The sequence below is a fragment of the Micromesistius poutassou genome (assembly GCF_964030765.1).
Source record: "Micromesistius poutassou genome assembly, chromosome: 7".
NCBI lineage: Eukaryota > Metazoa > Chordata > Actinopteri > Gadiformes > Gadidae > Micromesistius > Micromesistius poutassou.
Genome location: NC_140277.1, coordinates 8,929,581 through 8,952,032, shown reverse-complemented (window position 1 = coordinate 8,952,032; position 22,452 = coordinate 8,929,581). Strand labels below are relative to the sequence as shown.

The following is a 22,452-nucleotide window of genomic DNA, read 5'->3' as shown; positions in this document are numbered from 1 at the left end:
GTATATTTACTGGTAACCATGGAATGCATTAATTAAATTCAGTCTAGAAGTGATGAAATTATTCTAGTCACTAATGGTAGTTAGTTATTTGTTGGATGTCCCATGTGCTTCCGTGCTATATATATATATATATAATGTAAAGTCTGTCTCACTTGTATTAATTTTACTCTGAAATAACTTGAATGGAACTTTAGATGTCTGGGGATAAGCAAGTTATAAAAGATAAGTTTATTTAGGTAAAGCATGCAAAAATGTGCATGCTCAATAGAGCATACAACATTTTTTTTGTCCTTTTCCCTCTGGGCTGAGCCCCGGATGTTTCAGAAACCTAGAAACGCCCCTGATACATACTACAGAGATATTTGGTAGTATTGTATTGTATTGTATTTGGTAGTTGTTCATTTGAACAAATCCAACAGATCAATTAAAAACAATAACATACAAAATATATCATGTTCTACTCACTTTAATTAGTTTTGTTACGAAATGTTTGGCACCAGTAGGTAGTAGCATTGACTTTCTGCCTCAAAAGTTTGAGCTTGTAACTTGTAAAATACATACATACTGGACATACCATCCACCCATATAATTTATTGATAATTTAATTTGCAGGTCACTCCCAATTTACATAATAGCAACTAACGTGACCCAATACATAACAGTAAGGATAAAATACATATTCATTGGATCCAGCTTTGCCTTAATCACATCTCCGCTAGATTTATGTAACGGCAGTCGAATAAAAATTGCAAGTTGAAAGACAAGATTAATTGAAGTAAACATTTATTTTAAACTACTGCATTAGTGGCCAACCACTTGATACATAACCCTCTAGTATGCTTTTCCAGAAATGAGGCAGTGAATATTGATTGACAACAATAATAAATATACCATTTTCTTCACATCAATCCATTTTCAATATTTCTATCTGTGGGGATTCATCAACTGCAAAAGTATGTTTGGCTCTTTTTTCATCAGAGAAGGCACATTGGTTGGAGTTAGTAAATTTCTTCATATAAATATTAAACATTTCAAGTGGTGCATATAATAACTTAGGTTCATATCATATAAATCAATGGTGGAAAAGTAAAATAAATGTAAAATGAAAGGAAGTCAAATAATTAAAATTATACTATATATTTTGCAACATAATTTCATCACATATCCCTCATCTTCATGGAAGTAAGTAAGAAGTTCACAGTTTCCCAGCAAAAAAGAGTTAAGTGCTGTGTTACACCTTTTAAAAGCCATATGTTAGTTGCTTGTGTCCTTTTGTTTTAAAAATGAAAATGGAGTAAAGATGTCTTCAAAACAGCACAATATCAACCCTGTGTATGTTCATATATAAATATATATATATATATGTAATTATAACCTAAATGTCTACCTATATAGATGTCTTCAAAACAGCCCGATATCAACCCTGTGTATGTTCATATATATATATATATATATATATATATATATATATATATATATATATATATATACACATGTAATTATAACCTAAATGTCTACCTATATTTTATATTAATAGAGAATAGATTGAAAAATAATGTCATATGATTACAACGTATAAAGGGTAAAAATAAGAACAAAAGAATCCCAATACTACTAATGAAGTAGCAGTTGGTTCCTAGTCCTTCTGCAGAGAGCTGTAGTATTCAGTTAGGATCTTCCAGGCCTTGGGGGACATAAATCCATCCGGTGGGTTTTCCCCACTCCTGGCCATCTTCCTCATCTTGGTCCCCGAGATGAACTCAAACTCTGCATGACTACCAACAGGTAGGGCGGGCAAAGAGAGACAGAGTTGATTCAAATAAAGTCTCAATATTTTTATTTGTGTTATTTGAAATTCATATTTGTTCATATATCCTTTCTTGTCGATTTCAAATTGTGAAAATATAGATTTATGTATAGGCTATATGTTACAAATGTTTTATACCTTTTTTTATTATTATTATTCCACACCACAAAATAAGAAACAAAATAAGGGTGGGTGGATAGTGGGTCATACACAGTAAAGCCTCCTAAATTGTTATGCACAAGTTTGTTTATGGTTTTAACCTGGCAATAAAGCCCTGGTTAACAGCCCAATACAACACATAAAAGGGGGATTGTATATCGTTAATACATGTCCTATCCTGTCCTACACTCAAATAGAGAGAGAGAGAGAGAGAGAAAGAGAGAAAGAGAGAGAGAGAGAGAGAAAGCGAGGAAGAAAGGATAATAATAAAGAGAAAGAAAGAAAAAGAAATAGAAAAAGGGGGTTCCTTCGTACACACACTGAACGAAACCATGGCAACGGCTTGCTGTTATGGAACCTAAATGGAACCCTTTTTTCGCCTCACGGCTCAGCGCCATCAAACGCTGCTCTTAAGTGGTCAACACATGATGAGAATTCAGTGCCTTTGCCAATGATCTGCGTTCAGTGTTGAAGCCCAACCTAGAGTTGGCGCCACCCTAGATCCAGCTGATGGCTCTGATTCTCAGACCGACCCTTGGCTCAATGTTAAAATAATTAAAACTTCGACCGGGTCGGGCTGACCTTTCAAAGCATGTCAAATAAGATTACAGCTTTGATGAACATTCTAAAAATCTAAAACAGAATCCAAACGCCAATAGCTTTCTTCATTTCTAAACCTGGTTTCCATGGTTTTATTAGTCGACAGTGCTGAACTCCCGTCGGTTGGCTGGCCATGTTCCTACCACCCAACCTAGCATTTAGCTCTTGGCTGGACGATCATTATTGGTTGACCGATTGAATAGAAGTTCCGTCAGCTTTTGCATTCAGCTTGGAAACACTGCCTTAATAATGAATGGAAGTTGCTCCGATCCTGTTTGGCGGGCCGTGTGAACACATTTGTATAAATGTATCTACGAGTGTCAACTCACCCCCTGCCACTCATGGAGCGTTACCCATGTACAAAGAAATTCGCAAATGTGCATGAGCAGCACATCTTGAACTTGGGTTGCGTTCTCCGTGGAGCCCTGGCGTGTATGACACCTATCACTCACCGCTCCTTGTCGTAGAAGTCCATGGCCCTCTTGGTCAGGTTGTAGGCCGCCACCCTGAAGGGGATGATCTCCACGGCGGTGAGGCCGGGCGCCATGGTGAGCACCTTGCCCCCGTGTGTGGGCTCGTACAGGTCCTTCTTGGTCTCCGGGTGGGGCATGCCGGCCGGGTCGCGGCCCACGATGTAGAAGTTGGCGCCGGCGATCATCCTCGCCCGGCAGTGCCACTGGACCTGGAGAGACAGAGAGAGAGACAGAGAGACATTTAAGAAAACAGTTTTAGAGAGCCGTTGGTCTTTGTGATTGACTGCAGAATCTGTCACTGATTTGAGTAACCAAGAAACAAAATAAAAGAGCGAAACACTTCTTAAAGGCATTATGCCTTTCAGGGAAATGCCAGCAAAAATGGTGTGGCAATAGGCAACTGTTGGTTATGTGCCTCATATGTTAAAAGAGATGGATGGGTAACGGTCGTCTCCAACTTGTTGTCATCTATGCTGGGGCTCCAACCAAAACCGACTCCAACCATTACCTACCTTCCACCCATTTAAAACTCAACTCCCACCAACTCCCACCATCAAACATAAATGACCAAACCCACCCAACCCCCACGACAAAGAACATCCAAATCAGACGCCAAGACAAGCCACGCTGGCACCACACCACACCGATCAGGAGGCTCCGCCTTCCCGCCCTCCCGCCGCTCACCTCGGTGGGCCCGGCGTACATCATGGGCGAGGGGAAGATGGCGACGATGGTGCTGGCCGGGTCCAGCACGCCGTCGTCCAGCACGGCGGCGTGCTGCTTCATGCGCCAGGCCAGCGGGACGTCGTCGTCCTTGGTCCAGCCGCCCAGTGGGTGCAGCAGCAGCACGGGGTTCTTGTAGCCGCGCTCCAGCAGCCGCCGCTTGGTGTCCTGCATCAGGAGGGCGTGGCCGTTGTGGACGGGGTTCCGCAGCTGGAAGGCGAAGATGGCGTCTGCGGGATAACCGGGGGGGGAGGGGGGGCAGGGAGAGTGAGGCTCGCAATGGGACGCGGGTGGAGTGCGAGTGGAGAGGGTTGGAGTGCGTGAGGGGTGAGGGGCCGTTGAGGATTGTTTGGAGGGAGGATGGAGTGTACTGGTGTGTGGCGTGCAGCGGTTGGACATGTATGTGTGTAGGGAACAGTCTTTGCATGTTATAACATGCTTGCTTCACAGAAAAATAAAGCCGTAACACCATTCCTTGGAACTTTGAGCAGCGGATGATTGATCAAACCCAAATGACTGCAGTGATGGAATGACACAACTTCTTAGAGGAATGGCCAACAGCTGGCCAACACATGAAACTGCTTGGGGGTTGGTCACACACATTTTTCATGCCACAGTATTTTTTTACCATTGTACTTTTTTTTCAATCATGTCCTTTTTTTATCTGAAAGACAAATGCAACATTGATGTATGTGTTCATTTTTAACTAGGCACATTTCTTCTACTCATCGTCGATGTGTCATTCATAAATATCGCCTTGTGTTCCCTGTTGGACCTGCTCATTGTGAATCATAGACAATCATTTTTAAAGATTTTAAAGATTTTAAAGATGACAGATATCTACTTCCTATCTATTATGTGTTCCACTTATTCAGTTTCAACAAGTTTCCCTACCGGCTTTCATGTCTTTGAACTTCTGCTTGAGCTCCTGTGGAGTGAGGCGGTATTGGTCCAGTCCGTCGTTCCATCTGATTCGCTCGAGCACCTCCAGGTCACCACCCACTAGCCAATCACCTCCTTCCATCACCATCTATCAAAAAATTAATACATGTCATATTTTAATCTCAGATCCAGTCGTCCAACTATATTATGGCAGAACTTCTGGCAGAGAGCCTGTGCCGGACATAACAAACAGAAGGGATTGAGTTACAGACTGTTTTGTTTCGTTCAATTGCGCGCTTACAGCTCCCAGCCTCCAGCATGATCTATCAAAACAAATACTTTGCAAAACAAAGAGAATCGCCCGGCACACCCAGATATGAGCTAGTTGGCCACCAGCCTTTAGATATTAATGTAAAATCTGACTTGTGAGACTATTCATAGCTAGCCCAAACTCTTAATACTGAGCTGATTGGCGGTGGGGACGTGTTCTAATCCATCATCCTGGCAGTTAGTTTTTCAGCTGTGCGCGAGGAGGTACATCTACAGCTCCAGGCTAAAAAGCAGAGCTGACTGGTCGGTGTGGACGGTGTGTGTGTGCGAGCTCTACCTTGATGTAGGGGTGCTGCGGACAGGTGGTCCCCCACTGTCTGGCGCAGCGCTCCTCCTTGCGGTGTTCGTAGAACTCGGGTTTCCGGAGGATGGCGACGCGGACACCTTGGTACTCCAGCGCTATGGCCGCGCAGCCGTCCAACTCCTGCTTGGTCTCCGTGCTCACGGGCAGAACGATGGGGACCGTCAGGTTGATGGCCACGTCTGGAACGAGAGCACATATACATACACTTTTGTGAACTTTGATTGCATTTTTTTTTACTTACATCTGTTAATTGCATTAACACTGTTAGGGTTAGGGGTTTGATCCCCAGTAGGGCCAGCCATGAGGAAAATCCACCAACAGTAATGGCATTTATTTATATAATTTATTCATAATTTGGGCTGCATGTCCTTCATTTGCACATTACCAGTGTTCATTCGCTGACATTAGGAATAGGGGGAAAAGACAGTAGTTTCAAACTAGGGGTATAGTTAGGGTGAGCCTGTTCCATGAAGTGAGTGTTACGTAAAAGTACATGCTATTGACGTTGCGTGATTGTTGCAGTGAATGATATTGAGAACGTGCTTGGTGACCAGGTAAACACAGAATACAACTATATACAACATGTGCAAATGTCCTTGCGATGTTTCAAATAGTCTGTCGGCTCTTCATAGAGCTTAGACCATAGCGCTTTCAGCACAACGATAGCGTAGCGCTAATTACTGATAAGCACTGTCACTGATAACAACAGGGATTGTAACTGATGGCAAAGGTAACCATGTGATCAATTCAGTCCAAATCAATCTCTAGTCTAGTTCTTGGTCTTTACCATCCAGGAGAGTGCCAAAGTGCAGGACTTGCAGGAACTCTCTCTCTCTCATGAAGCCTTTGAGGGGGCTCGCCCATCCCTCGGACAGGACCTGCACCCACTGGAGGTCCAGCTGGGGGGAGAGGACAGAGGGCTTACACCAGTAAGAAAGCCCACATATAGCTGACCACGCTGTATTGGGCCAGCCGGCTGAGCTGCGAGAGTAACAGTTTTGTTGTGTTTTACTGTGACAGCAAATCTATTCATATACAGACACAAAATGAACAGAGTATACATTTAATAAGCATGCAATACGAATAAAAAAAAGCATAATTATTAAAGTATTTGAATTGTTTTATTATGTTGGCAAGCAAGAAGTAGAATAAACATCATATCGAACTGTTTATTACAATAAACAGTTCATATCAAACTGTTTATTACAATAAATAGTTTGATACTCTCGGTGATTATCCCTTACTTAACTTATTCCACACGTCTGCTTGGCAGATTTCCATAATAATGTCTTAATGTGTAATGTTAAGGTCCAGGTCCAAAAAAATCTATATTAAAATTGGGCCTTTTCCCAACTTTAGAAGGGCAGGGAAGGGAAAAGGACATTCACCATACAGAAGCAAATTTTGTATGCGTTACCTTCATAATGCTGATGCTAGGAAGTATGCGTTGCCTTGGTGATGCTAATATTAGCAAGCATGCTTTATCTTGGTAATATTAATGGTAGGAAGTATGTGTTACCTTGGTAATGCTGATGGTAGGAAGTATGGCAGCATCAGCGATGGCTAGGCTCAGCTTGTTCTCAGGAACAAACAGGTTATTCACCTCCTCAAGGTTGCCACTGGGCACAATGTTCTACATGAAACACAATGCCTCAATTGAATGGGAATCCTCTATTCATTCCTTAATGTGGTTAGTTAGGTTACACCCAAACACAGTTTATCCACATTGCACAGTTCCAGCACAATACGACCATCCAACCAGAAAGTCCAATGTGGGTAATACAGTAGGTCAGAATCTAAAAAAAGGTAGGTACAATCATGGTAGTGCATTGCAAATATGTAGAATGGTAGTATTATATGGACATTACACATTTTACAAAATGCATTTATAATTGTGTTTTATTTAAAGGCTTGTTTTGAAATGAGTGTTGTTATCAAACAATGGCCATACATGGGCATCAACATCAACCGGCTTCCGTTTCCTTCCGTTCTGTCCATGGTCTATAAGCTCAACTTGGTGTCAGACCTTTCAGCCAGTTTCCCTCATCCTTGAACCTCACTTCCATATCCATTCATTTTATCACTTTTAATACACTTTTTAACCATGAGGTTGATCTCAACCGTATCAGAAGAATTCTATTGCACGGGACATCAGATTATCTTCTTTAAGAAACTAGAGTCTCTTCAGGAGACTGTGGTTTTCAATGCTTATCTCATTCATATAGTATTAAAGGCAATACATGAATTATTATCCTTCTAAGGGTATAGTAACATTCTCCCATAACTCCAGCCCACCCTCCCCACCCACAGAACACAAACACCAGAGCTGGGGTTTCTAATGCCAAAAACTCCTCCTTCCTAATCAGCATACAACTTCAGCTGGCACACTGGTGCCTGACTGGCGCAACTCGAAGCATTTGCTTCCTTGGGGCGGACGTTTCATGTTTCTTCTTTGTTGAGTTAGCGTCCGGTGGTGTTTGGGATGCCTTTATGATTCTTTATATTCCAGATCTGTTTTCAAAGAACCCTGTACTAATGTATGATGAATCCATTTAGGGTGTCATTCTGATGTTTGCTTATCACAGTGACACATTTAACACAATCTATAATTGTGCAGTGTGCGTGTGCGCAGGCACATGTGTGTGTGTGTGTGTGTGTGTGATGCCTACCTGTTCCCGTAGCAACTCTAGAACCTGATCGATGCACTCGTTCACCGTGAGCTCCCCCGTCTTCAGCACCAAATCTGAGGCTTCAGGACTCTCATAGTCAGAGTCTATCCCTGTGAAGCCTTTCAAAGGAACACAAAAGAGATCCTTTATCATCAACATTCTTTTTGTTACTTAAGTGATAATGTTGTGAAAGCCTGAAAGTTAAGACGTGTGGCTCATTGTTCTAGATCCCTTGTTATACATTGTTCTAAATTTCCTCAACACCCTTTACTGTACAGACCTTTGATCTCTCCGGACCGGGCCTTTTTGTAGAGTCCTTTCACGTCTCTGCTCTCACACACCTCCAGAGAGGCGTGCACAAAGATCTCAAAGAACGGGAGCCCCGCAGCAGCGTGAATCTTCCTCGCTTCCTCCCGATCCTGTTCAACGAGGAAGAACACTTTGGAAGACTGTATGAACAGAAGCTGTAGGACCTACGCCTACCCTGTGGCTCATAACACAATGTAAATATATAGAGAAAGAAGAAAATAAATAAGAAATGGGGCAATGCACAATGCTTCGTTTTAGACTTGAGCTTCAATTTAACTTCTGTGTTGAATAGCACTGTGGGTCTTTAACGCAGAAGCCACAGAAACGTAATGGCAGGTCACTGCTGTTGATGGACAGCATGCAGCTTTGTTGCACTCTGCTTCCACGTTTTCCAGTTCCCTTAGGCTAGCCTAGTCAAGATTTGGATAATGTTCAACATAGTCCGTTATAAACCAGATGTCAATGAGTTAGTGACACTTGGCAGGCTGCTCTCAGAATCCCAGACACCAAACCATAAATGCTCCAACGGCACAACTTTTTATTTAAGTATAATTCAGCCTTTAGGTCCCTACTCTCACACAACACGTTGTTGCACGACAAGGATGTATAACGTGTGACGCAACACCGGTTTGTGACACAATTGCACATCAAACTGTCTCAACAAGTGCTGTTAAAACATCTCTCCCTAGAAAGCACTCCTGTGATGCACCAAGGCAATCGGGCTGTGACTTATGTCCCAATAAGTGACTCAAGCCATTAACACTCCAACCACGCCAAGTACGCCTTGTAGGGTGTGGATGTCAATCCCTCTGTTGTTCAACCGACTTTTCTGTCTCTCTTCACCTGCGTGTCCATGAAGGGCGCAGAGACACAAAAGCATACCTCTTTGAAGAGTGAGCCGTCTCACCTTAGTGAAGGGCGAGATGAAGCTGGTGATGCACACCAGACCGGCGTCAGCGAACAGCTTGGCCACCTCGGCCACGCGGCGGATGTTCTCCTCGCGGTCCACGGAGGAGAAGCCCAGGTTCTGGTTGAGGCCGTGGCGGATGTTGTCTCCGTCCAGCGAGTAGCTGGGGATGTCTTGCGACACCAGGAACTCCTCCAGCGCAAAGCTGAGGGTGGTCTTGCCAGCACCTGACAAGCCTACGGGTTCAATAGAAGAGGAGAGGGGAGGGAGATGAGTGGAGAATGATCTGCCAGGAAAGGGGAATATGACAAGGATCGATCAAGGATGAAGGTTTCACTTTGTTATGGCGATGCCACACCCCTTGGTAGTTGGGGCAGGGTCCTCCTGGGTTTGATCCCCGGTGTCTTCCCTGTAGCCTAATGTGTTGAACAAGATGCTCAATTCCATATCCCTCCAACTAGGGCTGTACGGTATGGACTAAAATTTATATCACAGTATGATTTGAGGAATAGACGGTAACGGTATTATATCACAGTATGTTAATTTTATATTCTACTTTCGACATAAATGCTTCTGAAGGGGTAAAATACTGGTTAGGCAGCTATTACTGTATTTTTATATTACTAGGAAATATTTCACATAGTACAGTACTATAGACTAACCCACCAACATCAAGATGGACTCCTATCAAGTAAAATTAAGTTGATTGACAAAACAACATGGCCGCCAGAGGCTCAAAATCGTCCACATTTAATTTATTTAATTTATCCTAAAGGGCATTGGCCTTTTACATGCCTATTTTGTGTGCTATGTATTAATGTCAGCTCATTGGTGTAAGACACATTTTCTGCTGCTGTCAGTGTGTTCTTTACACAGACCTTGTGAGGTGTGCGTGCAAGAGATAGATGAGAGTTTCTTTGTATACCACATGACGTCATAATTATTGCTTGGATGACAGTCAGTTATGTTCTTTGTAAGGTGTGGCGAGGAAAGTACCTATACATTCCAATATGATTGCTTTTGTTATGTTCATTACTTCAGGATTCCTGATGGACAGGTTGGTTGCTTAGTAAGCAGTAAAGAACCAGCAGTTGGTTAGTAAGCAGAGAACCATTCTACTAGCCTAGGCAAGGCAAGGCATAAAATAAAATAATAGATAAGTAAAAAGTTAAATAGATAGAAAATGAAGGCAAAGTTTTAAAAAAACATTTTAGAAAGGCAAAGTGAAAAAAAAGCATTTTAGAAAGTGAGAAAATAAAGGCAAAGTTACTAATAAAATAAAAAATAGAAGCATTGTAGATTTAAGATTTAGCAGAAAGCTAAAGCAAACATAAAAGTCTTCAGTCTTGTTTTAAAAGCTGTCAGAGTTGGGGCAAGTCTTAAATCCTCAGGGAGTTTATTCCAGCTATTTGTTGCATAGTAACTAAATCCTGCTTCCCCATGTTTCGTGTTGAATCTGGGGATAATTAACAGATTGGTCTCAGAGGATCTTAGTGGCATAGAAGGCTTATGTAGTGGAAGCATATCAGTTAAATATTTTGGCCCTAAACCATGTAGGGATTTATAGGTTAGCAACATGATTTTAAAATCAATTCTCTGACATACAGGGAGCCAATGTAACAATTTAAGAATTGGTGTAATATGTTCAAATTTTTTGGTCTTTGTTAGAGTTTTTTTTGGGAGACCTGTAAGGAGACCATTGCAGTAATCAAGCTTGCTAGTGATAAAGGCATGTACAAGTTTTTGTAAGTCTTCGGTAGACATGAGCCCTTCTTGCTACTAAGTCTTGCTACGTTTTTAAGGTGATAATATGCAGATTTTGCAACTGATTTGATGTGACTGTCGAAATGTAAATCTGAATCCATGATAACCCCTAGATTTTTGGCTTTGATTGAGGTTTTCAGGGACAGAGAGTGAAGGTGTAGGGTAACTTTAAGCCTTTCGGTTTTAGCACCAAATACAATTATCTCGGTTTTGTCCTCATTTAGTTGAAGGAAATTTCGGCACATCCAGTCTTTGACTTGCTCGATGCACTGGCACAACAGATCTATGATCTGTCATTTGGTGATAGCGATACATAGATTTGCGTGTCATCAGCATAGCAGTGATGGTCAATATTGTTAATTTGCATGATTTTCCCTAGTGGGAGCATGTAGATGTTGAATAGAGAGGGTCCTAAGATCGAACCTTGTGGGACTCCACATGTCACGTTTGTTGATTCTGAAACAAAGTCGCCAATGGAAACAAAGTAGTTCCTATTTTGGAGGTGCTGTGAAGGGGTCAGAATCCGGATTGGAAGGTGTCATAGCAACCAGTTGATGCCAGGAAGTCACTAAGTTGCTGGAGGACAACTTTCTCAATGATTTTACTTATGAAGGGTAGATTTCATATTGGTCTGTAGTTGTTAATAATAGAGGCATCTAGGCTCCGCTTTTTTAAAAGGGGTTTGATAACTGCAGTTTTTAAGGCTTTTGGGAAAGTGCCTGATTGGAGAGAGTTGTTAACTATTTGCAATATGTCTATTGCTAGGCAGTCAAAAACATTCTTAAAGAGGTTGGTAGGTAAAGTATCAAGGCAACAGGTGGATGGCTTCAATTGTGTCACAGTTTCCACAAGAGTTTTAGAGTCTATGACATTAAAGCATGTCATTGCCACGTTACTTTTGCCTGAATACGGTGGTAGTCCAACATTTTTGTTTAAAGTGGAGACATTGATGGCGCGTTTGATGCCTTCAATTTTATCAGTATAAAATGCTGCAAACTCATTGCATTCCTGCGTGGAATGAAGGTCAGGTGGAATTTGTGTTGGGGGCTTGGTCAGTCTGTCAACAGTTGCAAATAGGTTTTTGGCATTATTAGTATTGGTTTTAATGATATTGGAGAAAAATGTCTAGAAATCTAGCCTAGAAATCTAGACGCCCCTAGCGGCAGCAAATTTAATTTGCAACCAGAGTCGTCTAGCAACTCTCCGTTAGCTTGCAAGCTGGAAAAACCACGACTGAGTTGCAACGGTTCTGTGTGAAATCCGTGCGGTCCCTGCTACATGATTGATCGTAGCACTATCCGATTGCGTGCAGAGGGAATTGGAAAGACAACCGTTTATCCCACCCCTTGGATTGAGCCAGTGGCGATTTGAGAGTCTGTTGGGGCCCTAGGCAAAAACTCCTAGGAGGCCTCTCCAACCAACGTTCCTCAGCATTATGTTATAAATAATCTGACCAAACCAGTGTTAAGGCCAGTGTTCATCCATGCATAAAGCATTTATTTTGCAAATGCTGTTTTACATGCCATGGCTAGTGCAAATGCTATGTACTCAAATCAAAATACATTGAATATTGCACTCCACTGAAAAAGAGTCAGTGTTCACATTAATTTGTTAGCACTATAGTAATACAAATATAGAACAATACAACTAAAAAATATATATATATAAATAGAGTCTAAAATGCACACATAACTGAGGTGTGAACTTGGTATTAATTGTCTCAAATTAGTTACAGCAATTGAGTAATTTTGAATTTTGTTTTCTTAGGTAATTAAACACACTTTACAATTCCAGTGCTCATCAAAACCCTTGAAGGTGCTACATATGCAATTCTGAACATTAATATAACAGCAAACAAACTACAAATGCTATTTTCTGGCCTTTGCTAGGGCAAATACTTGCCCTAGCTCAGGGGTGCCCAAAGTTTTTCGGCCTTTGAGCTACTTTCAAAATGACCAGGTCAAAATGATCTACCTACATTAAATAATGCTAAACATATATTTATTTATATATACTGAGTACATAATCTGATGACTTGCACTGAATGGAGTCATCTAGGGTTTCATAGTCCGGACAGTAGCTGCTGGAAGCTATTCTCAAGCAGGCTTCCAAATGACCATCAGTGATGGTGGAATGGTATTTGGACTAACTAATAATCATGTGGGAAATGGCTGACTGGCATAACTATGTAGAGCCAAATAATGCAGTCAAGGTAGCACATTTCCTCATTGTTGGATACTTTTCCTTTGTGAGTAAGTTCCCAAATTGTCCATAAGCCCTGGACTTAAGCTCAATATCAGCTTATACTGTCAAAATCTCATCTGCCACTGCAGACATGTTCAGGTGAAACAATGGTGCAAAAATCTTTTAGCACATAAATGTAGCGATTGGCTTGACTAAAGCAAAGTCTTGAACCGTTTGTCAAAGTCTGGCAGATCATTTTCGTCAAACAAGTGGTAAATGCCATAGGGATGATAGTTCTTAGGGGCTCACCAGGGGGCCCCCAAGAAAAAAAGAAAAAAAACATTATTTTTTTCTTGGGGCCCCAAGCAGTTGCCTGCCTTGCCAGTCCACAAGCTGCGCCTCTGGATTGAGCCGTGCCAATGGAGTGTTCCCAGACCCAACATCCTGACGTGGGTCTGGCTTGCCAGGCTACCATTCTGCTCCAGCCATTGCCAATTTAGCCCACAATGATATGTTTTCAGGGCTGCCAACTTTTGGGGGTAAGATTCTGTTGAATCTTGTAATGCATACCTTATAGCAGGGTCCGCTGGTGTAATTCTTGATGGGGGGGGGGGGGGGGTGGCTGTACGGGATTACAGGCTGGCGGAGTTGTTGACGGGGGGAGGGGTCTCGAGGTAGTTTCTTCCGCTGTCTCACTCTCCCTTCGGGGAGTTTGGAAAGGAACGAACGCGTCTTGGCTTTTTTTTTTTGCCGTGAGGATGTGAAAAATTGGATGTGTGGTGTGTGCGTGTGTAAACAGGCAAAAGCATGTGTCACACGGTCAAACCATGAGAGTTGGCAGCTCTGCTGAAGTGTGTGCGGGCAGGTAACGCGTACCTGGGATCGAGTGTGTTGACCATCTCTTTAAAGCCCTTTCTATCGACATTTTGAAAGGGAACCATGTCAGAATCTGAATCAGAAAAGGTTTATTGCCAAATACATTTTCACATATGAGGAATTTGTCTTGGTCTTCAGTGCGCACAATATTTACAAACAATAAACTGTAAACAATAAACAATGAAGCAAGCTTTATTGCCGTCAAGGACACAAAAATAAATAAATAAATATAATAAATAATTTCCAAAATAAAAAATCAAATAAATAAAAAGACACTCTATATACATATGAACTGTAATAAGAAGAATAATATATACAATTGTGCAGAATGATGCAAGTAGTGAAAAACTTGTTGTCATCATAGGCAGATGTGTGTGGTGGTGGGTGAAGGGGGGGTAGTGTGTGTGTGGGGGTCAGTGGGGGTCCGGGGCCGTTGTTGATGAGGCCAGTTGCAGACGGGAAGAAACTGTTTTTGTGGCGTGAGGTTTTGGTCTTGACAGACCTCAACCTCTTGCCGGAGGGGAGTGTTTCAAACAGTTTATGTCCGGGGTGGGAGGGGTCCAACATGATCTTCCTTACACAGGTAAACAGTGACGCCGTTTGTTATCTCGTTCCACCACTGGCTTTTTTTGTTGTAAGGACTGGCTTTGGAAAATGCCTGCAGAAGTGATGTCTGAGATGCAGAGACAGCTTCACGCTACCAGCGTCTGTCTCGTACGGTGTGGAATGAGAGAGAGCTTGTGAAGGGACTATTGCGCAGGCTGCGCGCCTGCGTGCTTGCGCAATAGCATACTACCTGAGAAGGCAGTGTCGCTGTCAAATCGGTCCCTGGGAAAAGTAACGTTGCACCGAATTGAAAAAGGAACTACGTTTCGTTACCATATTTTCAGTTGTTTGGCGTAACTTTTCACATGAAAAAGAAGTTACGTTACTGTATTTACGTTACTTACTTTGTAACACGTTACACACAACACTGTCTACCGGTCACACCGTCTCACGGTATGGTCAAAATCCATACCGCAGCGCAAATTCACACCAGTGTACTTTCTATACCGTTTATACCCTACCTCCAACTATTACTAATTTAAAGCAAATTTTATTATTCCCTCCCCCCTCATTATCTAATTATTAAGTCCACTATAGACCTTATTCTATAAACGTCACCGCATTCGCGGCGGCCATATTGTTGACATAGTTGACATTCCTAACATACGCGACAAACTGAGGATTTGAGCCAGCGAAGGAGAGATTTATGGCTGGCTAGAATTGATAGGCGAGACTTCAGCCGACTACTCATAGCGAAGTCTGTTCCCAACATTTCACCACAGGTAACGAGAGAGTTACCTGTGGTAGTAGTTAGAGTTAGATCGGGAGCATACGTGTTATGTACTATGTTCCCCGGTCGCGACTGTGTTTTTCGTAGGTGGAATCCGGAAAAAGTTCCGCCTCAAGCGCTAGGATTGGACAGACAGCCTGTCAGGCAAACTCACACGCTGACTCCTAACCCTAACCATAACCGTAACCCTCACCCTAACCATAACCCTAATCGTAACCCTCACCCTAACCCTAACCATAACCGTAACCCTAATATTCATTCTTCCGGATTCCACCTACGAAAAACACCGGTCACATACAAAGCGGGGAACATAGGGATGACCCCGTTAGATCGGTCTAGCTCACAGTCTATACATTATTTTATCACAGGGAGTAAGTTGTAACGTTACGATGGATGGTTTCCATTTGATAACGTGCGAACGAAGCCATAATATTGATAACTCAGAACGACAGCTCACTTCACTCAGTTCAGACAACTCACTCTCAATCAGTGTCATGTCAACAAAATGGCCGCGGCGACGTAAAAAGGGGCGTGCGAATAACCTCTATAGTGTAAATATATTTTCTTGTATTTTTCACCCCATTCATTCTATTACATCATCTTTCTTGTGCATATAGGTCTACCTTGTACTGTATACTGTGGGTAATCCATTTTTTAACAATGTCTTTATTTGCATTCTTATCTTTTCTTTTGTTTGGTTTCTCATGCTACTGTGTCATCTGAATACACCTTCAGGGATAACAGCCAGGGGCACACTTCCTATCAGAGGGTAAGCGTTCCGTAAGGGCCGAGTTGACTTGCTTCCCTCCACCACAGAAGAAGTAACCTTAGTAGACATGTATTGATTGGTAGTTACGATTGTGTGAAGAGCACTGCCAAAATCTTTGATTTTGTACTCAAATTTCAAAAAAGAGAAAAAAAAGATTGTCTCAAAACTTCGTAAATGGATTCACACTTGTCCCTTGATCCACAAATGCAATTCCAACTGTTTACAAGCCAGTTTTAGATTTAAGACCTTCCATGTCCTATTGCAACTAATGCATATGGACATGGAATAAAATATGTAATTTATTTAGGTATTTGTGCAAAATGTAAAACTTAATACACATACATGCATCTGCACAAATGGTTGCACATTCATTCAAATGTTGATTAACCAGACACAAGGTGACTCCTAATAGCATTAATTTAAATGATGCAATAAATCTCTCTCCATAAGTGTTATCTGGATAGGGTTAGGATAGGTAGTCCTGTTGGAGCCAGAAGTGCAGTCTGAGGTGAAATTGGGTTACCTGTGAGCCAGATGGTGCATCCTCTGAAGCCCCCCCTGGTCCCCACCACCTGCCCCCTCTTGTTCCTGCTGACATGGTGGGCCTGATAAACCACGTTGGTGGATCGGTTCATGTCCTGGTGAAAAGAGGGAAACAATATTATTATTGTTGTGTGGTGATGGGGAGCTGCAGGAGGTTACCATTCGTTAGACTGCGTTAAGGTTTGTGTTATCATCCACGCAACCTCCACATACCCTCAACACCAAGGCTGCGTTCCAATTGGCATACTTTTTCTATTTCCTTTATACTTTATTTATAAATAAAAAAACGGGAAACGCCCCCGATCGGCTTTTGCAGGCTCAGTCAATGGGGCGGCAGAAGAGCCAACAAAGCATGATGGCTTGCATACTGCGAAATGCGACTGGATGTTGTACAACATCCTGGTATGTTCGGCCTACAGCACTTTCCATACTATGTATTGGGCCATACTTAATAATTTTTCGCAATAGCATGGTAGTATAGGTATTGGAACGCAGGGCAAATAGAGGCTAGGGAGAATCCCTAGCTGGAGCCTACTCTCCCCCAATCCTCCCACATCCATAAAAGAAAATACATAAACTGGACGCTAAAACAGGGTTACCATACCTAATGATAACAAGCAGACACTTTCCAGGTTTGTCATACTTAAACTAAGAAAAACAACCTCCAAACCCAATTGTCCACACACACAAACTAACTTTTGAGTGCCTTAAAAAAAATACTGCAACTATCTTATCTGTCACTCATCCCTAATATTATCTTGCTTCTTTAGCTTCTTCATCCCCAAATAAATGGCCCATGTTGTTTGGAGTAGTCCCTCAGTGCTCCTGATGAGCTGTTGGTCACCTTTGATGAATCACTTGGAGTTGTTCCAATGAATGAGGGTGTAGTGTGTGAAAGACAAGAGTTCTTTGAGAAAAAGGTTTTGAGTGGACAGTCTCAGAGAAAAGCACTTAAGAAACACAGTTCCCTCAGGCTGCAATACTGTTCAAACCCTCAACAAAAACATTCCGATCCATCCCCACACAAACCTCGTCAGGTGCCGTTTTTTTAAATGTCACATTTTTAAATAATGTGACAAAGCTACATTCTAGAATACATGCCGTTGCTGACATGATCACATGTACGCCTCCGTTGTCATGGACAACCGCTACTCTCAGCTCTTCCAACAATGTGTCTAATTGTTCAAGGGCTGCATAAGCTGGCTATCCTATACCTCGGTTAAAAATGTTGTGACCCAACTCCAACCAAAGAGCCACTGAATAACGCTTACCCAGCATCTGGAGATCCACTCTGATTACAGAACCAGGCATGTTACCTTTTTATGCAATACAAATCTGGAGCCAATTTCCAGAGCATCTAAGGTCTCAGGGATTTACCCGTTTACTAATAGTTTTCTTTTGAAGAGACGTAGCTCCACACACAAGAAATGAATGAAGACAAAAAAATCAGGACTGGCTCTTGAAAGATAGAATTTAATCATAAGCTTATCTTCTATCTTGAAGCAGACCAACTTGTGTTTTTGATCAGAATTCAGGATATTTTCTCCACCAGAAAGTGGCCTTTACACATCATCGAGTCCCCTCCATAAAGATCTCACTTTTTCACACTTCTGTCGAACTTACCGACATCTGTTAGTTTGCGTACAAATTTCCAGTTTGGGTCCAGTCACAGTGTTTTATTTTTTCCTTTCCTTCTTTTTCCCATCCCTGACTTCCTCCACTCTGCTGTTCCCTGTCTTGGGTGTGGTGAAGCTACACCCACAGTTCTCAATGGCCTGGAGAAATCTGCTCCTTTAAACATATTCAATAGCCACAGTACTTTTCTTAAATGTTAGTTTATATTTGTATAGGCTTTTCTGTGCCTTTGTGGAAGGGAAGTGAAGTGAAAACAGACAGGAAAGTGGACTGAAAGAGAGAGGGAATGACATGGGTGGTTACGAGGTGAATTATACAGGCAATGGTTAGCGCAAGAGTGGGTTGAACCACCAGGCCATCCAGTTTGTATTAACTTTATTACAGGTACTTGGTTCATAGTAAAATGTAATGAAAATTCTAAATGGAGGGTTTCAGTTGTACAGTTACAGAAAAAACGGCTTGTATACTTCTTTCACATATTTTAGCATACAGATTTATACAGCCAATGTGCAGTCAAAAACAGTATACTAACCCTATTCACACATAGGTCTACTCAGTATATAAATGCAGAGGCTTTTGAGTCATCCTTCTTTGTTACGATACAATAACATTGCGGTGTGTTTGACAAATTCCCCTTCCCCTTCCCCTTTTCTGATGTAATAATAATGCACTAATAATGCACCCCACTGCGATCGACAAGTACAATGTTATCCAATTTAATCTAGCCTCACCTCTTCTAATCTCTTCTGAAGGGTATATCTAACCACTGCCTTCATTCAGCATGTGTATAGCTCTGTGATCATGTTCCAGATTCTCTTTCATGCAGAGGGTCCCACTTGTCAACACTCACAATAATCAAGCTAACACCCTGTGTCCTCATGTGTAACACGATTACAAAGAAAAAGGGGCCTACGGTCGAATGTACCACATGTAAGGTCCCCTAGTGCTCATCAAGAGTAGTTAAGGTGTTGGGTGTCACATTCATAGTGGATGCCTCCTAAGGCTGCTTTTAAAAAACAGAAGCCTTTTTGAATGGGCTTCATAGCATCAGAGGTTAGAGGGTGTATATTGTTAGCACACTAGCAGTTTGGCCAACTGTGCTATACCTTCCTCCCCAAAGATACACTGTTGTGCCGCTAAGCTGTGTGTAGACGATGATGTCCAATGACCAACGATGATGTTGATGAAAAACGTGGGTAGTTCATGATGAGAGAGGGAGGGAGGGAGGGAGTGGCAGAGAAGGAGAGTGAGGGAGAGAGGAAGGGAGGGAGTGGCAGAGAGAGAGGGAAGGAGAGAGAGACCAAGAGAGAGACCAACATGATTTTAATGCTTTTATTAGAAGTGCCCATACCTAATGTGTCAAGTCTAATATGACTTATCTACATTGATTGACTCACAAGTTTATGCACCACTACCCCCCCCCCCCCCCCGTTCTTCATTGTATTCTGTATAAAAGCCTAATAAAGCATAAATTATTAATTGGAAAGAGAGAGAGAGAGAGTGAGAGAGTGAGAGTGAGAGTGAGAGTGAGTGTGAGAGAGAGAGAGAGAGAGAGAGAGAGAGAGGCAAGAAGGAGCATTTGAAAAGGTGGAGGGAGTGACTGTGGAGGGTGGGGGGGGTGACCGTGCACAATGTCTCCAGTGTGTGTGCGTGTGTGTGTGTGTGTGTGTGTTTCGAGACGACGATGATGTGGCATACCCCCCCGCCCTTCATGCCCACATGCCCCCTCTCACCGGCTTCTACCCGCCAGCCAGCCCACGGCCGAGAGCCTACACCCCTACCCAGGGTCCCTGCTCTGCCTTACCAGCCTCACACTGTCCCCATTCTTCCAGCACCCCCAACCGGTGGGGGATTGGAGGGATATATCCCACTCGTTCACACACAAGATCTTGTTTTTGGACCTTTAGACAACCCCCCCCCCCCACACACACACACACACACACACACACTCTCTCTCTCTCTCTCTCTCTCTCTCGCTCTCTCTCTCTCTCTCTCTCTCTCTCTCTCTCTCTCTCTCTCTCCCTCCACAGCCAATATCATACAGAGCTCTCTCTTATGGTCAAATGCACACATGCATCACTTTCCATCAGACATAATGGTGTGTTTCATTGAAAGTGCATAGTTGTAAACCTGTCTGCTCAGTGGATTAGTGAATGGAAAGGTCCAAATCATTTCACTTTTTGTAGGCACGTATTTAAAGTTTGAAACAATAAGTCACAAGTCATATGATATTATATGTATATAAAGTAATCCTTTACAATACCATAAATTAACATTATGCAGCGATAAGCAGAAATAGCAATAACTAGCTGTTAATTAACAGTTAACTAATGTCAAGTAATCATTTACTAATGGGAGTTTATTAATGGTGTTCATTCAATTAAACACAGTTCAACTAAGGAAATCTGTGTTTATATTAACTACTAAGGTATTCATTTATAGACTACATTATTTAATAGTGTCACATATGGGTTTGGGTTATGGCTATGGTTACGACCATAAACCCTACGCTAATGCTGTATAATAATCTGTATTACTTGATTTCAATGAATGTTATTTTATGTATGTACTAACCCTATTTTATATAATCATGATAATGCAGATATTTATAACCGTGGAGCCAATTCTACTTGACATTGATAAGTGTTTACAGCAAGGGTTCAATATTTACTTAGCCAAGTATCAATACTTTAGCCAAATATTGAAATAAGGAAACCACAGGAATTTTATATATATAATATATATATTGGATTAGTAACTTTATAAACAAATATAAATGCTTTATATAGGCCTATATGATTTTTTTTGTTAATACATTGCACGTGAATGCTTCAAAGATCCATGTCATTTGTAACACGTTGCCTTACAGGAGGAATAACCAATCACCATTTCTTTACTATAGGACTACAATTCATATATAACCTACATACCGTCATACTGTCAACGCGCATTTCATCTATAGGCGTTTACTTCTCCGACACAATACATTATATGATACAAATGTTGAATGTATGTTAAACTGGTTGTAAACTTAATGAAAGTACATTGCAAAACATCATCTATCATACAATTGATATGCCTATATGGAAAAAAGCAGGGCTGCCTACTTTTGAGACCGAGTAAACTGATCAGATTTGTGCTCAGCGTTTTAAATTAGTTGTTTTGAATTTGTAGACTATAAACCAGGGAATAGTATTCATGCTTTATGTTTTTACTGCTCTTGCCGTTCGTGCCAAAAGCACAACTACAGAAGGCATGAAAGCTACTCCTTTTTTTTCTTAAGTTGCCGAGAAAATATCAGCGAAGCGGGCGTTTCTTCTGCATGTCATACATAATCTCCTCTTTCAATTGTATCACGTTGGAGATCTGGCTGCATCAATTATGAATCAGTTCATTCAAATATAGATTACTCTAATCGGTATTTTAACACTTGTCAGTTTACCTGCCCCAAGACGTCTTACTCTACTTTATGATACTTTGGTCGTGCATTTTTTCAGGCATCCACTTACGGTTCGAAGCTTTTTCACCCCAGACATCTTGCGCTGCAGAAAACTCCCTCCGCAGACTCTAATCACAGACAGCTCCGCTGGCCTCGAACAGAAACAAGTTGCTTGTCAAGCTTACGTGAGAAACTTTTGAGTGCCTCGTCAAAAAACAGCCTGTTATTTAAAAGGTCTTCGAAGACACGTAGCATTTTGCTGATCCAACCTCTATTCGCTGATCCACCTCGGCTGAAATTAGCATATTATGGTTTTGGAACCAATGCGGTGAGCTCACGACACGACTGGGCTGGGCTTCGGGTTGAGTTGAGAAGCCGGTCCCACCAACTCTCACTTCATCCCTCGAAGCGATGTGGAGATTGGGATTGAGATTGAGATTGTGTGTATGTATGTATGTATGTATGTATGTATGTATGTGTGTGTGTGTGTGTGTGTGTGTGTGTGTGTGTGTGTGTGTGTGTGTGTGTGTGTGTGTGTGTGTGTGTGTGTGTGTGTGTGTGTGTGTGTGTGTGTGTGTGTGTGTGTGTGTGACCATAGCACACTGGTATTACATAGGCTTCTGATTTTGGTACCATGGCGGTACAGTTTTAAAAGTAGCCTACCTGGTCTGCACCATGAAGGTGCTGGTTGATATCCGCAGAAAAGACAACTTCAGGAGCAGCAGAGAAAACAAGGAGGCATA

At 42.0% G+C, this 22,452-nt stretch overlaps 1 protein-coding gene across 1 annotated transcript; it reads right to left on the bottom strand.

Annotated features, from left to right (window-relative positions):
• Nucleotides 1-1,511: 1,511 nt before the first annotated feature.
• Nucleotides 1,512-21,977, bottom strand: LOC311350048 (bifunctional 3'-phosphoadenosine 5'-phosphosulfate synthase 2-like). The gene is made up of 12 exons (XM_084470087.1): nt 21,780-21,977; nt 16,616-16,730; nt 9,164-9,399; nt 8,228-8,366; nt 7,948-8,066; nt 6,798-6,911; nt 6,066-6,177; nt 5,252-5,457; nt 4,657-4,792; nt 3,724-3,992; nt 3,019-3,248; nt 1,512-1,775 (listed from the first exon to the last, which is right to left on the bottom strand). The coding sequence occupies exons 1-12, from the start codon at nt 21,804-21,806 to the stop codon at nt 1,637-1,639; spliced, it is 1,842 nt and encodes a 613-aa protein (XP_084326213.1). The 5' UTR covers nt 21,807-21,977; the 3' UTR covers nt 1,512-1,636.
• Nucleotides 21,978-22,452: the final 475 nt, after the last annotated feature.

What these genes read in the sequence shown, in the direction of transcription:
- LOC311350048 (XM_084470087.1), bottom strand. Translation starts at nt 21,806, where the DNA reads ATGTCTGGGGTGAAAAAGCTTCGAACC. An exon ending in CCGGTCCGGAGAGATCAAAG is followed by an intron (nt 8,067 to 8,227) that starts GTCTGTACAGTA and finishes TTCCTTTGAAAG; the next exon opens with GCTTCACAGGGATAGACTCT. An exon ending in CTTTGGCACTCTCCTGGATG is followed by an intron (nt 5,458 to 6,065) that starts GTAAAGACCAAG and finishes CTCTCGTTCCAG; the next exon opens with ACGTGGCCATCAACCTGACG.